Here is a 15,889-nt window from a genome sequence, read left to right as displayed (position 1 = left end):
TCATAGAAAAATATTTTTAAAAATTTTCAATAAACTTTTTTTATTTTTGTTTTTAAAAAAAAAAAAAAGCCTTTCAAAGATTTTAAAAATTTTTTTTTTTTTTCCAAAAAAAGGTTTTTTTTGTATTTTTTTTATTGATAGATTTATATGCTCGCAAAAAGAAATGTGGGCACAAACCAAGGGGAATTTCAAAATCAGAACATTTATTTATCACAAGCATGTCAAGAAACAATACTCAGAACATAAATGGAAGAATGGGAACCTCTTTGAATTTAGCATCTTATTGACTTCTCTAACGAGTTTATTATGATATTTTCATTAATTACCTGGACGCATTCCCTAATTCAGATTTCCCTTTCTTCCTTTAAAAGAATGAACTTTAGCACACACAAAACAAAAGCAATCTCACACAGGTATTCAATGACCCCTATTGTAGTATACCTATCTTTTTTCAGTTTTTTGAGTGCCCACCACTCACTCAATCTACTTAAAAAAAATAAAATAAAATAAAGAAAGCTTGTGTAACAATATACAAGTTCCCCCATTCTCCTCCATCTAGGGCACACTTCTTAATATATGTGCATATGCCATCAAAAATAACCCCAGTCCTTCTATTCTAAGAACAAATTTCACCACACCGCAAATGTGATTTTCTAAGAACAGAAATCAAGGGGATATGGCTCTCAAAAGCTGATATATCTTTGACACAAATCTAAAATCTTAGTATTTAGATAAAGCAATAAACTTATGCATTAAATATCCCTATTGTGATTCCAGCATTCGTTAATTAAATCTTACATTTCAAAACACAATCCCTGTAACATTAGTTCAATTACCTCCTAGTTTCCTTAAAATCCACCTATCCCAATATGAAATAATATCTCTTAAGTCCCACAAAGAGAATTCTAATGATGAACAACTACTAAAACTTGCAGAGTAAAAGATTAAAAAAAAAACAATAACCAAAAATCACCAACAGAAAAGAGAATCAACGTACCAATGAGTGAAGCCTCAAGCAAGTGAGTCCTCCATAGAACTTGATCCATAGGAGACATGGTACCAAGCTTTGCACCTTTGTTTTGGATCTTGACAATGCTCATAAGACTTGATAAGAGAATAACAAACATGGTGCCAGCAATAGTTTTAACAGTAGCTGGACCCTTCCCCATTTTCAGCTGATCCAAACTCTTAATCACAAGTTCCCTCAACGGCCCAATCTTTACTAATAGAAGAAAAGCCAAAGCACCCTCAGCGAAAAGAACCAAGAACAACAATTGAATCATCTCTGCTCCTATTAACTAATACCCACCAAGCTCAGCTAGAAACTTTCAAAGAGTCAAGATTTTTCCTAAATGTGTATCAATCTTCATGAGAAATACTAACCACTCAAAGAAACACAATCTACAGCTTCAGAAAAGAAGGGTTTTAGGAAATGGGCACTAGTTTTTATAAGAAAAACCCACCTCCCAAAACAAGATTTCACTTAGATTTTTATCTCAAGAAAAATGAGGTTTGTACAGCTAAAGATCTGTGGATTTAGCCGTAAGTAAAAGGAAAGAAGCTCTTTTTTAGAAACCCATTATTTTTCTTCTCATTTGCTTCTTTAATCTAAATTAATGGTGTGGTTTGTGGATTAGTAGTGTGTGATTTGGTAATAGGTTTTGCTTTTACAGCAGGACTCACTCACGAGAGCCCAAAAGACGAAATGGCCAATAGTCAAAAAGTTAAATGAAGAAAAGAAATGGGGAAAAAACTAAAAACAAAAAATAAAAAAGTCACGAAAGTGGCGTAAAAAGAGGGCAGGTTTGGCTCGGAAGCAAGCAAGAGATTATCAAATTAGTTATCATGCGTTTGATTAGCCCTTTAGCTAATCTTGTTACGTTAAAGACTTTAAGGTAGCGTTTGGTAAACCACTAAGATGATGATCTATTGATCTAAATAAAAACAAATAGCTTTGTGCTTTTAGAAACTGCTTTTAAACTGAAAGGCGCGTTAGTCGTACTCTCTCATTTAGATTAAACGCCGAAACTCGCTACTCGTACCTGACAACTGGACAATAAGATTATGACAACTCTGCCCATAAGCTACGCAACTACCGAGTTTCACGTCGAACAGAGCACTACTTATTTGTCTTCAAAATTACATGCATCCGCCATCCCAAAGTGAGATCATTCATTCCTTCTTTAGATGTTTGGAAAAAATAAATAAATAAATAATCATAAATTCCTGTGTATAAATCTCAATAATTCCAATCAATTAATTTATAAGTTTTATTGTTCTTCAAATGGACACATGACACGTACATGAATTAAAAATTAAAAGAATAACAACCATTACAGTACTGGCAAATTCCATCAGAGGTACTGATGGTTCGCCTTATTAGCTAGTGTGACAGTGACACGAACGAAAAGCCATTATACATATAACATAAAATGAACCAAACTTAGCTGCCCCAGCCCCAAGATACGTGGTTGTATTAGATAATCTGCCGATGCATGTAACGTGAAGTCTGCAGCAGCAGCAGCAGCAGCAGCAGCATTAATTTATGCATAGCTGCACATCCCGTATGTGCAAGAACTCCCTTTCTTGCACTTGTTGTTGCACCCCCCACAGTGCTTCTCGTTTGACATTACGTTCACACACCGGCCTCTGCAACAAGTCTGCCAATACTTACAGTTCCTTCCACACTTGCCGCAATTGAACCTGTCTTTCATTACGTTTACACATCTCTTCTTGCAGCAGTCCGGGCCCGGGCTCCCCCGGGCACGACAGACCCTTGGGTATTTGTCACATTTCATAGCGGAGCGAGGGAAGAACCCCCTTCTTCCTCGGAGTGAAGTCAGCAAGTCTCGCCTATCGACCGAAGTAGTAGTGTTATCATCACCGGTACCGATGCCATTGAATGATCCTTCTTCGGACTGCGGTGCCGTGGCATCGGTGAGTGCAATGGCCGAAGCCACGAGCATGGCCAAGAGGAGAAATATCTGTGGGGACTTCATGGGAGATATACCGATTAACTAAAAGAAGCAATTGAATTTGATGGAAATTGTGGGGGGGCTTGTGGCGGTATTTATACACCAAAATGGGGCAGCAGTAAACGAGGTTGCGCCAAAATGCGTAGGCGCTGCATGGGTTCAAATTGTGCGGACTGTTAGTGGAATGGTCTCTAATTAATATTGAAGTACGCGAAGTTAGGTCGTTGGAGAAAATATTAGGCCAAATTAGGGAAGAAAACAAATTTAATCGCCCCGTCAACTATATATTGCTTACCAATCCCATGTCTTTTTCTTTTACAGTGGTCCTTAATTTTGCTTCTCCGCAGCAACTCGCTGGTAACTATAAAAATAAGTTTAATTTTCATTGCCGCGTAGCATCATAAATAAGAATCAAAGTTTTAATTCTTCTACTCCCCAGTGAGCTTGTGCCAACTGTTAATTTACACATCAAATCTCTAGTGCGCTTTGTGCGGAGATCTTACATAGGGAAAGTATCTTGATTATAAATTGATATCATACTTAGTCAATAGACTGACTATCGTTGCAAAATTCCAATTAAAATATAGCAATGATAAATCAATCATATTTTATTAAGTTTTCAACCAACTAATCAAGGGCCAGTTTAGACTATTTAGTAATATAGTAGATCTTAAAATAATTAATTTCAGGAACAAATATATGTCTGTGATACAAAATTACAAATAGGGGGGAATAAATATGGGTTTAGACAGATCATTTGACGGTTTCAAATTGAAGAAATGAATTTTGAATATCAAAATAAGAGACTGATGAGGGAGATTATTCATTAAATGTAAAAATAATGAGAGAGAGACCTAGAGAAAGACTGGATGAATAAGTTAATAAAAGTTTTCTGCCACATGTGCAGCTTGTCACCACGTGGACAAAATGAGGGGGTGCTCCAGCCTCCGAAAGCCCCCAGACAAGACTTTCTCATATATTTGATGGTATAATAACAGTCAATTAGGTGGTGATTTTTTAAAAAATTTCAAGTATCAAATTATAATAAAGCAGTGTGCAAAGTGGATGTCTATCGACTCAAATAAATTGAGACCGGTAAACAGAGGTGTAATGAATGCCTACTTGCGCACCATTTGATCCTATTGGTCAGGCTCCTAAATGTTGTACAATTTTCAATTCCCAGCTCAATCAAAAAATAATAAGCTTGTTTATGTGCTTTGCTCTCTAGCTTCATATCACATAGCCCCCCTTATCTCTATATCATTTTTATTATCCATTAAAATTATTAAATACATCCTACCTAAATCCGTCACTGTTTTTAACATATATATGTTTTTAACATGAATTTCAGAGTTCTTATGCGTTGGGTGATGTTATAACTTTATTTGAAGATTTCATGATTTTCTGTTTCCCCTTCTTCTCCAGATGTTGCAAAACGATGTTTATTGTACAGCCCACGAGCTTTATACCTAACTCACGGTTGCAATTTATTAGCCACAATCAACAATCCTAAAACACCCAAAGTATATTTATATTGTAGTGACAAAATTAAGAGGCATAATCGAATAATTTATTTTAAGAAGTCCTATACTGAAAATCAAAAGTATAAGCTAGATCGGTCTAGTCAAGTGTAGAAATCATGTTTTGATATAGGAAAATTATCAGTTATATATCCTTAAATGACACCCGTATCAAATGTGTGTGAACACTTTTAAGGTATATCACTTGTATACCCTAAGCTGACAAAAGATATCTGCCGTCCACCAATCCGTTAACTGCCGTTTGCAAGCGCTGACATCATAAAAGTAATCTAGTATTTTAAGATGGACGAAACTTTAATTTAAAAAAACGACGTGTCATCCAATTTACCTAGTAAAAAATGACATGTCATATGATATATATTGATAAAAATGACATGTCATCCCATTTATTGGATAATTGTTAATAATTGCTAAAAAAAAAACTACTTTACAACCGAATCTACTCCTCCAAAATTTAACCTAAATTTTTGAAGATCTACTCCTCCAAACTCCAACTGAAATTTTTTGTGGTATAATATGTATAATTGTAAATAATATGTTGTTAATAATTTTTATGGTATAATATGGATATTTTGACGGATAATTGTTAATAATATGTACCATTAATAATTCATTTTTTAATTAAAAAAATATATTTTTAATAAAAAAATAAAAAAATTGTGTATTGAAAAGTGATGTTAATTTTCGGGGTAAATTTATTTTTTTACCTCATTTTGAGTTTTAAGGGCGAAATAGTCAATTTACCATAATTCTGTTAACTTTCTAACGGAAGTTAACGGATTGGTGGACGACATAAGTGTTTTGTTAACTTAGGGCATACGAGTGATACACTTGAAAAATGTTCGCACACGTTTGATACGGGTGTCATTTAAGAGTATATGACTGATAATTTCCCTTTGATATATCACTAAGCCTATCAATCTTAAGCACATTTAAGATTTTTTTTTTGAAACGAAGATTTTAGAATGTTTTATTTAAGTTGTTTCTATTTTTAGTTATAGTCAATAATTGTATGTGTTTAATCTTTTATTTCTATTATAATTGTTATTTAATTTCTTTTTTTAAGTTAACATACAGAACTAGACTTACCCTATTATACATAGTGAGGCCTTGTTATTGTTTTCAACTTTTCATAATATTTACTTAATTAAAAAAATCCTCTTTTATAATTTCATTTGAGATTATCAATCAAAATCACTCTTGTAAAGTCATTTGGATTAGAGTATCGTCTAATCTCACTTAACGTATTATTAAAACCTCGTTGAGTTGTTTGAATTATAACAAATCTCATTGAATCATTTAAATTAGAACTGAATCTAATCACAATTTGTTAGAGCGTAACCTATTCTATTATACCTCCGCTACCCTACTCTCCACTCTGTTGGTTGGTATCAGAAGCCCAATTAATAAGGTAAAAAAATTAGATATCATTCTAATATCGAACTAACAAAGGAACTCTGAACGATAACACATTCTTGGCAATTCAAGTCATCACTTATTCGAAGATTTGCATCGGCAATTCAAAGATTACAACGCTGAAGCAAGCAAGGCCATTGGAAGACAACCATTCAAAGATTGCTATGGTCAAAGACTCAACTCCTAAGATTTATTTCTTTTGGAAGACTACTACGACGTGCCATCAACACTCAGAGAAACCAAGTCGTACATCAAGACATCGTCAAACCTTAAAACTCAACGAGTTGACATCAAGACTCCTCTATATCTTCGAGTATCATCTAATTAAGACCATCAAGACTCCTTTGCATTCCCATCATGACAAGACAATTTAACAACAAATCAAGAAGACAAGACAGAATCTCACAGCTAGCTCATGCATGAACATGATGTGTCAGAAGAATACATATATAAAAATATGAACAAAAATATTAATTGAGAGAAGTATTCATTAGTCAAAAACTCACTGATCATTCTCTTCTTATATGTTATCTATTCTCCGATCCATAGTAGAAATTCTAGAGTGGAGGCACAATTATTCCTGCATAACCCCACTTGGATGTTTATAATTTACCCGTAATTGAAATTAAAATACAAATACAATTTTATAAACACTGGGTCAATTAATAACGGGTTTATTATAAGGTCAATGCTATATTACGTTGAACGTAACACACACACACTCACAATAACAATAACAATAACAATAACAAGATGAACATAGGGTGATCCTTAATATAAATATCCCCTTTTATTGATAATTATTAATATGTGGAAAAAATATATATAGCTCTAGGTAATTAATGTCAAATCTCAACGAGAAAGCTAATCAAACTGTACAACAGTTGAAACATTAATTGACTTGAAACAATGTCCTTGTGCAACTACATCGCTTTCAAGATCAATTCACCTCAAAATTTTTCATTTTCCTTTTTTCACTTTTAGAATGGGACATTGGACCTATAATTAGATTATCACTTACCTCTGTTAAAATTAATATATACCATTTATCATTTTATTATTTTCAAAATAAAGCCAATAACCTCCTCATAACAGTATAATTTTATAATATGATTTTAATTTTTAAATACTTTTATCTATATTTATTATAAATTTAATAAATTACATAAATATAAATTAAAATAAAAAGTACTAAAAATACGAAATAGATGTTTCAGTGTAAAAAAAAAGAAGATATTTTCTTGTACTTTTTTTTTATTTTTAGATATTGTTCTAATATATTTCTAAGATAAATTATTAATTAAATGACCTATTTACCCCTCTTTTCCTTTAAATTTTTTAATCCCTAAGATTTTTTGGGATATTACAAAAATAGTAGCTAGGAATAAGTTATTATATATCAATTTTAGTATGAAAAAAAAGGTTGACAATTTCTCTTAGTCTCTTACTTTATTATATTATCTGCAATCGGTCTCTTTCATTTTTCAAAGGATATGGTGCTATGTATCACCAAACTTTATTCATATTTGGAATAGATGTATTTAAGTCCTTGATGATATAAATGACTTGTTGATTAATTTAATGGCAATAACTATAGTTGTTTGTTGTTTTGAAGTTAAACAATTTTATAGAAATTCAATTTATAATTGGTTTAATATTTTGATTCAAAAAAATAGTTTAATATTTATTGAGTTGTCATAGCTTTTTCTTATTTGACCTACAATGATAAAATATAAATTACGAAGTTTTAGATTCAAATGTAATGCAATTTATACTAGTTTCACGAACTTAGGTAGTGTTTACTTTATGGAGTGGGAGTGAGGGGTGTGGATTCCTCCCACTCCAGTGTTTACTTGTAATTTTTAAGGGGGGAGTGGGAATCCCACTCCGTGGGAGGAGGTGGTGATATGTTCATAATTTATCTATTATTTTAATGCTTCCATAACTTAATTTTATCTTAAATTATATTTTATTATATTAATTTTTATCTTAATTTTTATATTTTGTCATTGTAGGAATATTGGGAATATTTATGAAAAAAGAAACTTAAAGAGAAAATAAATTGAAGTATAATGAAAATAATGTGGAAGCAAGAGGGAAAGAAATAAAAAGCCAAATAAAGGATGATTGAATTTAATCATCATGCATGCAACACGTGGGGGGAGCATTGAATATTTGGTTGACAAATATGGCAGCAAGTTGGGGAGCATTAAAGAATTAATTTACAAATTGGCCAATTAAACTTTACAAGTCACGTGGATGGGCTTAAAAGGTGGCTAGAATTGTTTTGTTTTAAAAATCCTTTTGATTTAAGGATTCGTGGGCTGGATTTGTTTTGTTTTGAAATCCTTTAATGAAAAGGATTTGGAAGAAACCACAACATTATAAAAGGGAAAGAAGGCAGCCGCACAAGGAAGATAATAGGAAGCCAAGAGAAAAGAAATAATAGAGCAGCAGCCGGAAGTCTTGAACAAAAACCGAAGAGCAGCAGGAATAATTTAGAGCAGAAGGAAGACACATTAATTCTTGAGTTTTTCTTTCTCTCTTCTCTATTATCTTGCTTGAATGTTTCCAATTAAATTAATGAATTCTCTTTATATTTCCATGAACTAATTTATTTTACTAGGGCTACGATGTAGCCTAACTATGAAGATTTAATTCCATGAATCTATGTTATTTTTAATTAATTATTCCATGATTGAGTGTTTATTATTGTGCTTAATGCTTTTAAATATCTGACTAATATTTGAATGATTTGAGGATACATAATGAGACCGAGAGGAGATTTATGTATTTTTGCTCTGTGTAATGGATGCCATGAATTGAACGAAAGACAGAGATGTGCCAACGTGATTCGTGCAGTTTTATCTAAGAATTTTCATAGAGCTTAATGAATCTTTGCATATTTAAATTCACATAGAGATATAGTGGGTTGATATGTGGAGATATTTTTTATATTACTCGAGAGAGGATATTGAATAAATTAGGAAAATTCACTGTCAACATGGGTAATAAATTTTAATAGCATAGATGGAGGATTAAATTGGATTGGTTATGGTGAAATCGGATGTCCTAGTGTCTTAATCTCTTGGTGATTTCTATTACTGTCTGCATCTTTATTTAATTTTTAATTGTTTTATTTTATTTTATTTTAATCTAAATTCATTTATTCGATTGTTCAAATAAATTAGAGTTGGAATAATTTCAGTAACTAATAGGATATACAATCTCTGTGGGATGATACTCTACTCTTCATTATATTACTTGTGCCGACTAGTACACTTGCTAATTTACGCAACAAGTGGGACTTGGGAGTGGGAATCCACTCCTCCATTTTCCCTTTTTACCCTAATTTTTAAAATAAAATAAATAATATTTAATAAATATTATATTTAATAAAATAAAATAAATAATATCATATTTAATTAAATAATAATATTATATTATAAATTACATTTATTAAAATAATAATAAACATACTTATTTTATTAAATTTAATAAAATAAAATAAATAATATTATATTTATTTATAATTCTTTAAATAAGGGTAAAATTATAATTTAAAACCATTTACCTTCAATCCAAGACAATTCCATACTCTCACTCCAGTGTAACTAAACAACCTACTCCCACTCCCACTCCCACTCCCAAATCCACACTCCTAATCCAAGGATTGTCACTCCAATTCAAAATGTAAACGCTACCTTAATTAGTTCTTCGCAAGTCACAATGACTGACTGGCTGTATTGAATTTTTATTGTGACATACTATTACCAAAACACACACACATATATTACCTCATATTCCAAGTGATTTTTATTTTTTTTATAAATACTAACTTTTGGTTCGATTTTAATCAACTGATAAAAGTCGAATTTTAAGTCTCAAAATCTTAAATCTAATGCAGCGCATTTATATTTTTAAAATTTGATATTACAAAGTTATTAGTATTATGGTCCATATCCTTTGTAGAGATCATCCATCATCGTCTAGGAAATGGAAAAAAAACTAAAGAAAAGAGTGGTTCCCAAATGGGATTCATTAAATCATATCGCGACTAATAAAAAAGCAAAGTGGTTAAATTTTTAACCACTCAAACAAGTATGAAGAAAAAAATTAAAGAAATAGTATACTTTCAAGAAAAATTTAGTTGGAAATCTTTATGGACTTAAATTCCTTTTACCTTTTTCTCTATAACGTGCATGAACAAATGAAAATAAACATAAAATAAAATTGTGCATGGCACGTATGCATGTGTAAAGAGATGCAAGTTGAAAATTGCCATGTCAAACAAGCCGGCCATATTTGTTATTAAAAAAAAAAAAAAACCTTTTTGAAAAGTCTAATGAAGTCCTGTGAAAGGCAAAGTTTTTGATACGAAAAGACTTTTTCTTCGATGCTGTGCGACAACAAAAAGCACTAGACTCAACTTGAATTATATTCGCATTTCACTTTTATGATAGTATAATTTTGGCTTAAATTTAAGACGTAAATATGAGGTTTAATTACAATATTCTATCACATCATATAATTTAGATAATGTTAAATGATCATAAAGTTAATAAAGTTTAATAAAATTTAATTATTTGACGTAACTCAAACTGGAAGGTACATTATCTTAGGTCATGTTTGGCATGCATGATTGAATTAGACGAATTATTGAGATTAGACTGGATTAAATTGGAATGGATTAAAATATATTATATTATATTGCCTTATATTTAGCATGGTAATAGATTGGATTATGTTAAATTATATTTAAATAATATTATATAGCATTTAAGATTTTATGTTCATATTGAAATAAAAGTATAAATTATTCATGAAATTTTATAATAAATATAATAAGTAGTTAATAAGAAAATAAAATATATTGTAAATGAGTTATTGGGCACTCCTTATATTATAAAAATAAAAAAGAAATATAAATTATTTAATTAATTTTTATAAAATATTTTATAAAATCAACTGATTGATGATATTATTGATTTTCATGATTATTTCTAACATTATATTAGTGATTACAAATTTAATACAATCAATAATGCAATACATTATTAAATGGTTAATTTTATTAATAAATTATTAATATACAAGTAATGAAAATTTAATCTCAAGAATTAGTACAAGTACAAGTACTGATTTAGTTAGATGATAGATAATAAATAAAAAATAAATTTTAAGTAAACCATAAATAAAAAAATTAATTAATTATTATTAGGTATAAATAAAAAATAATGATATATGAAAGTCTAAAAAATGGGCTTTTTTTTTTATCTTATTCCAACTAATCTCTTGTGTAAATTAGGATTACTAATCCCATGATTTTAGGATTAAATTCAAATTTAGTCTCTTTTAGTCCAATCCAACAACTAAGCTGGGCAAACATGAAATAAACATTTAATCCCCAAACTAGTCCACCTTCATACTTGATCCTATCATCTAAACATGGCCTTATGTTATATCCTAATCACAAACACATATATGACATAAAATGAACTCATGAATTTAATTTGCACGATCAGAAAACCCAAAATGAACCAAGAATTTTTGACAACCCATAAAAAAGGTAAAAGTTCATACCAAATTTATTAGCTATTTATTGATTGAGTAATGATATAACTACAAATTCTTATATAAATTTATTTTATACTGATGTGGCGTTAATTCATTGATTGAATTAAATATTTCTTGGCTCACATGATTTATTTTTATTATTTTATATTTTCATTCAACCAATAAATTAATGCCACATCAATTTGTATAAAATAAATTTATATAACAATTTGTTACTGAATTATCACTCTTATTGATTTGATAGTGCGTAAATCTTCATCTCGTTTTTTTAAATCTAGCGTTTAGAGAACTACAATGTATGAGCTGATATTTGAATCTAACATTATAGAGGTGGACAAAAAGGAGGAAAAACAAAATCCATGACAAGTCCTATATATATTGTTATAATTTTTACTTTTTAAATTTAACCACTATTTTTTAGAATATAAATTCTTTTCTTTAAACTTTTATGTGAACTAATCATCAGCTTATAACTATACATACACACACACACATATATATAAATATATAGTTAGCTTATAATTAATATTTAATAATAATTAACTTAATTAATTCATTACTTTTTTCAAAGGCAAATAGAGATAACAATAGATACTGCTTGCAGCAGGTTTGCCATTATTAAATATGTACTTACACAAAATTTAAATTATCAAATCCACAACAACCATGTTTTTACTTATGGATTTAGATGAATTTATGAGGTTATGGGTAAGATTGATATCCCTAAATGCAAATACATAAAAGTAAAAAAAAAAAAATTATAAAATACAGACAAGGAATAGAAGATGATGAGCAGACGTGTTTCAACAGAAGCAGACAAACAGAAGCTTGAGGAGACTGGAGAGAAGGAAGCGCGCAGCTTTTAAATAAAAGTCAGCCGCCACTAACAGTAACGGCGTTAACTCTGACCCCACGCCCATTATTCATTAGCCAACCACCATTTATGACCAAAACCTGTCCCTTGCCTTGATCACGTCCATTTTCACTTCTTCCACTGTCATTTCAATGGCACCAACCAGCATTCCTGGAACCACCAAAACTCCATTTAATTTCCACGTCAAAACGGTACATAAACAAGTAACCAACCAATCCATAAGGCCATGTTGAGTGAGAGTGACATTTGAAACACAGATTTTTCTTTCTTTCTTTTTTTTTTTTTAAAAAAAAAATTTCCTTTTTTTCTTTTTCTTTTTTTTCAATGAGAAAGAGAAAGGTCAAAGTTTACCAGTCAATGGTTGATTACCTTATATTTCTATTTTTATTTTTTTAACTCCTTCTAAATCAACTCTTTAAAAGGGGGTCTCTGTCTCTCTTTCGTCTTGTTGGGTTGTTTGAAGGTTTTTGTGCTGAGAGCTTAATAGCTTTTATAGTTTTGTTTCATCACCAAACTTGAATTTTCCAGTTAAAAAGATTGCTGGTTTCCTTAACTGGGATAGACAGAGACATGGCAGTAAGCTCCTTTCTTTCTTTCCATTTTTTTTTGTAATAGCATTTTTGCAAGTTTTTATTTACATTGTGTTTCTGTTGGGAAAATTGCTTGAAGATTAAAAAATATAAAACTTTATTTGTTTTTTATTTTTATTTTTGTGTCTAAAGTTCTGTGTGTTGTTTTGGTTTTGTTAGAAGAGATGAACATGAAGTCGCTGGTTAATTGTAGCTTGGCTCAGTTGGATGGAGCTTTCTTTCTTTATTTTTTTTTTCTGTTTTATAGTTGAGTTTCTTATGGTCTGTAACAACCTTTAATGGGATGATTGTATAGGATCCTTGGATTTTGGATTCCAATTTTGGTTTATGAATGTTAATTGTCTTGTCTGATTGGCAATGCTGAATTTTTACTATTTCTTCAATTCTGAATTTTTTTTTGTCATATGGGTTTCTTTTTGTTTATTTGTCTGAACTATTTTGGAATTACGGATGGATAGGATAATTTCTCAGTAATTGTTTTCCAGATCTCATTGATTTACCCTTTTTAATTCTATGTTATTTCCAAATGAAAATGATGTTCAATAATGGAGTTGAATTTGATTAATTAGTATGTTTTTTTGGCTTTGGGTTTGATGAATTAAAATGTTTTTTTTGACGAATTTGGCTGTTGTCTTAGTCTCCTATCTTACCAGACTTAAGCGATCTTTGAATCATTGTATCTGTCATTATCCATAGCTTTGTTAGTGTACAATAATTCGCCCAATCTCTTTGACCCTGTGATAAAAGAGAATTCTAGAAATTATAATTTACTGCTTCTTGGATGTGGAGTCATGGATGAACTGGAATATAATCAGAGATGACAATGACTCTTCATTATTGATGATATTTGGGTGAATTATAACATTCTCATGTTCTGTGGCAGCAACGTTCACATGTACCGAAGTTTGGAAACTGGGAAAATGAAGATAATGTTCCTTACACAATGTATTTTGACAAGGCCAGGAAGGGTCGGACTGGGGGGACGATGATTAATCCAAATGACCCGCAGGAGAACCCGGACTTATTGTCTGATTATGAAGCTCAAGCTCCAGCTCCTCCTTCCAAGATCAAAGCTGAACCAGAGAAGCCTCTGGGACAAGAAGCAGTTAGAACAACTTATGAAAGATGGAGGAACAAAGAGGGTAGTGATCTCAGGCAGTCCAGAGACTCACCAGCACGTCATGATGACATGAGCTGCAGAGCTGCCACTGAGTCTGCTCATCAACGAGGAGGTCGTGTAGCAAGTTCTGGTGAAACATACAAGAAGCCTGTAAGAAACAGTATAGGTTCAGACAACAGCTTTGAACGCTCCCCTATGCATAATCAGGCTAGGAACCCCAGAAGAGGTAGTCTGGATTCATCCTCTCCTTCATGGGAAGGAAAGAGTGTGTATACAAATAGCCATGGTACTCCTGGAAGATCTCGAATGAGGCCAAATCCAAGAGTCGATGAAAGTGTAATTTTCTTCCTTGTACTCTGTCATTTTTATTTTACAATTGGGAATGTGTGTTTTTAAACTGAGTCGTAGCCTTCTAAAGCAAGTCTACCAACAAGCAGAACCCCACCCCTGATTCCTCTTTCTCATGAAGTAATTTCTTAAAAAAAAAAAAAATCATTTAGTTGACAGTCTGATCTAGTTGTCACGCTCGGCCGTTCAGCCTCATTTTTTGAATTCTGTTTCCTCTTTGTGTTATGTTCTCCATCTAGATGAAATTTCTTTTGTGAACTAAAAGCCATTTTTGAGTTTCTTAGTAATGTCTCCTGTTTGGCAACAGGGTCAATGCAAAAATTTCACCTTTTTCTCTTCCTTTCCCAGCATGAATCCATTAGTCTTGATTAAATTTCTTTGTTATTTGACTAGTCGGTTTCTGTTGTGATAGCCTGACGGAGGAGCTGCATTTCCCAAATTTAGTGATTGGGATCAGAATACTGCATCAGCAGATGGCTATAATCACATTTTTAAGAAATTGCGGGATGAGAGAAGAATTGGGAGTAGTTGGTCATTTGCTGAAAATGTAGCTCTGAGAACAACCCCTGATTTAGAAGTGGTTGGCTGTTTTAGCCCTTTTCAACATTATGTTATATTCCCAACCTAGATGAAATTTCTTTCTTGACAGCTTGAATTTGGTTTATTGGCTTCTTAGTAGTGTCTCCCGCTTGACAAGAAGTCTAAATGTTCTATCTAATTTGATGCAAAAATTTCACTTTTTCTCCTCCCGTTCTAGTGTAATTCCATTCGTCTTTATTCTTTGAATCTTCATTGTTCCTGACTGTGGTTTCTGTTGTGACAGCCTGATAAAGGGGCTGCAGTTCCTAAATTTGGGGATTGGGATGAGAATAACCCTTCATCAGCTGATGGTTACACTCACATTTTTAACCAAGTGCGAGAGGAGAGAAACAGTGCAGGAAGAGCAGGCATGCAAAGTCCTTCCACGCAGAGAAACTATCATAGGCCAACTAATAATGACGGTGTCAAGGTATGCTTAATTATATGAACTTATGTTTCCACAAAGCAGATAAACTCATTTATTTTCTTAAAATCTTAAGATTCCTTCTTTTGTGTTGTTTTGTTTGGCATTTTAGAGTTGTTGCTTTCCTTGGGGCAAGAAATAAGGGAATTCTTCAAATTTATCGATGATGATGGGGTGTGGTGGATGCAACCTGTATATAATTTGAAAGCTCTTTCCGCGAAGAGCAACTTCTTTCAAATGCATTGTTGTATCGGGTGTGTTTTTTCTGATAATAAAACAGTCTTTTGGAAGCAAAAGATGTTCTCTTTAGTTGTTCATGTTCCTCATCCCTCCTACTTTAAGAGGGTTAATTTCCATTGTAAGCAATCATATTTTATTATCTTATTACATATATATTCTTTTATTCTATTTATATTCATTACTATGTATGTATTTATTATCACAC

The 15,889-nt window shown here is 31.5% G+C and overlaps 2 protein-coding genes across 3 annotated transcripts in view; one reads left to right on the top strand and one right to left on the bottom strand.

Moving 5' to 3' along the window:
• LOC18046397 (B-cell receptor-associated protein 31) overlaps nucleotides 1–1,912 on the bottom strand; it is a 3,904-nt gene extending 1,992 nt beyond the window's left edge. Inside the window, exon 1 of the mRNA XM_006443513.2 lies at nucleotides 998–1,912. Within this exon, the coding sequence (XP_006443576.2) occupies nucleotides 998–1,283 (286 nt within the window). The 5' untranslated portion in view covers nucleotides 1,284–1,912. The remainder of the gene's footprint in view (nucleotides 1–997) is intronic.
• A 10,833-nt stretch (nucleotides 1,913–12,745) lies between these two features.
• Nucleotides 12,746–15,759, top strand: LOC18046394 (RPM1-interacting protein 4). 2 transcript variants are annotated; one of them, XM_024189852.1, is made up of 5 exons: nucleotides 12,746–12,959; nucleotides 13,857–14,429; nucleotides 14,854–15,021; nucleotides 15,265–15,450; nucleotides 15,557–15,759. In XM_024189852.1, the coding sequence occupies exons 1-5, from the start codon at nucleotides 12,954–12,956 to the stop codon at nucleotides 15,584–15,586; spliced, it is 963 nt and encodes a 320-aa protein (XP_024045620.1). In that variant the 5' UTR covers nucleotides 12,746–12,953; the 3' UTR covers nucleotides 15,587–15,759. The 2 variants fall into 2 exon arrangements, with proteins under 2 accessions (XP_024045620.1, XP_006443573.1); XM_006443510.2 differs by lacking the exon at nucleotides 14,854–15,021 and having other exon boundaries at nucleotides 12,749–12,959.
• The last annotated feature ends 130 nt before the right edge of the window (nucleotides 15,760–15,889 follow it).

The sequence above is a fragment of the Citrus clementina genome, unplaced genomic scaffold (assembly GCF_000493195.1).
Source record: "Citrus clementina cultivar Clemenules unplaced genomic scaffold, Citrus_clementina_v1.0 scaffold_3, whole genome shotgun sequence".
Lineage (NCBI taxonomy): Eukaryota > Viridiplantae > Streptophyta > Magnoliopsida > Sapindales > Rutaceae > Citrus > Citrus x clementina.
The sequence above is the reverse complement of the archived record's forward strand: the minus strand, read 5'-3'. Positions and strand labels throughout refer to the sequence as shown.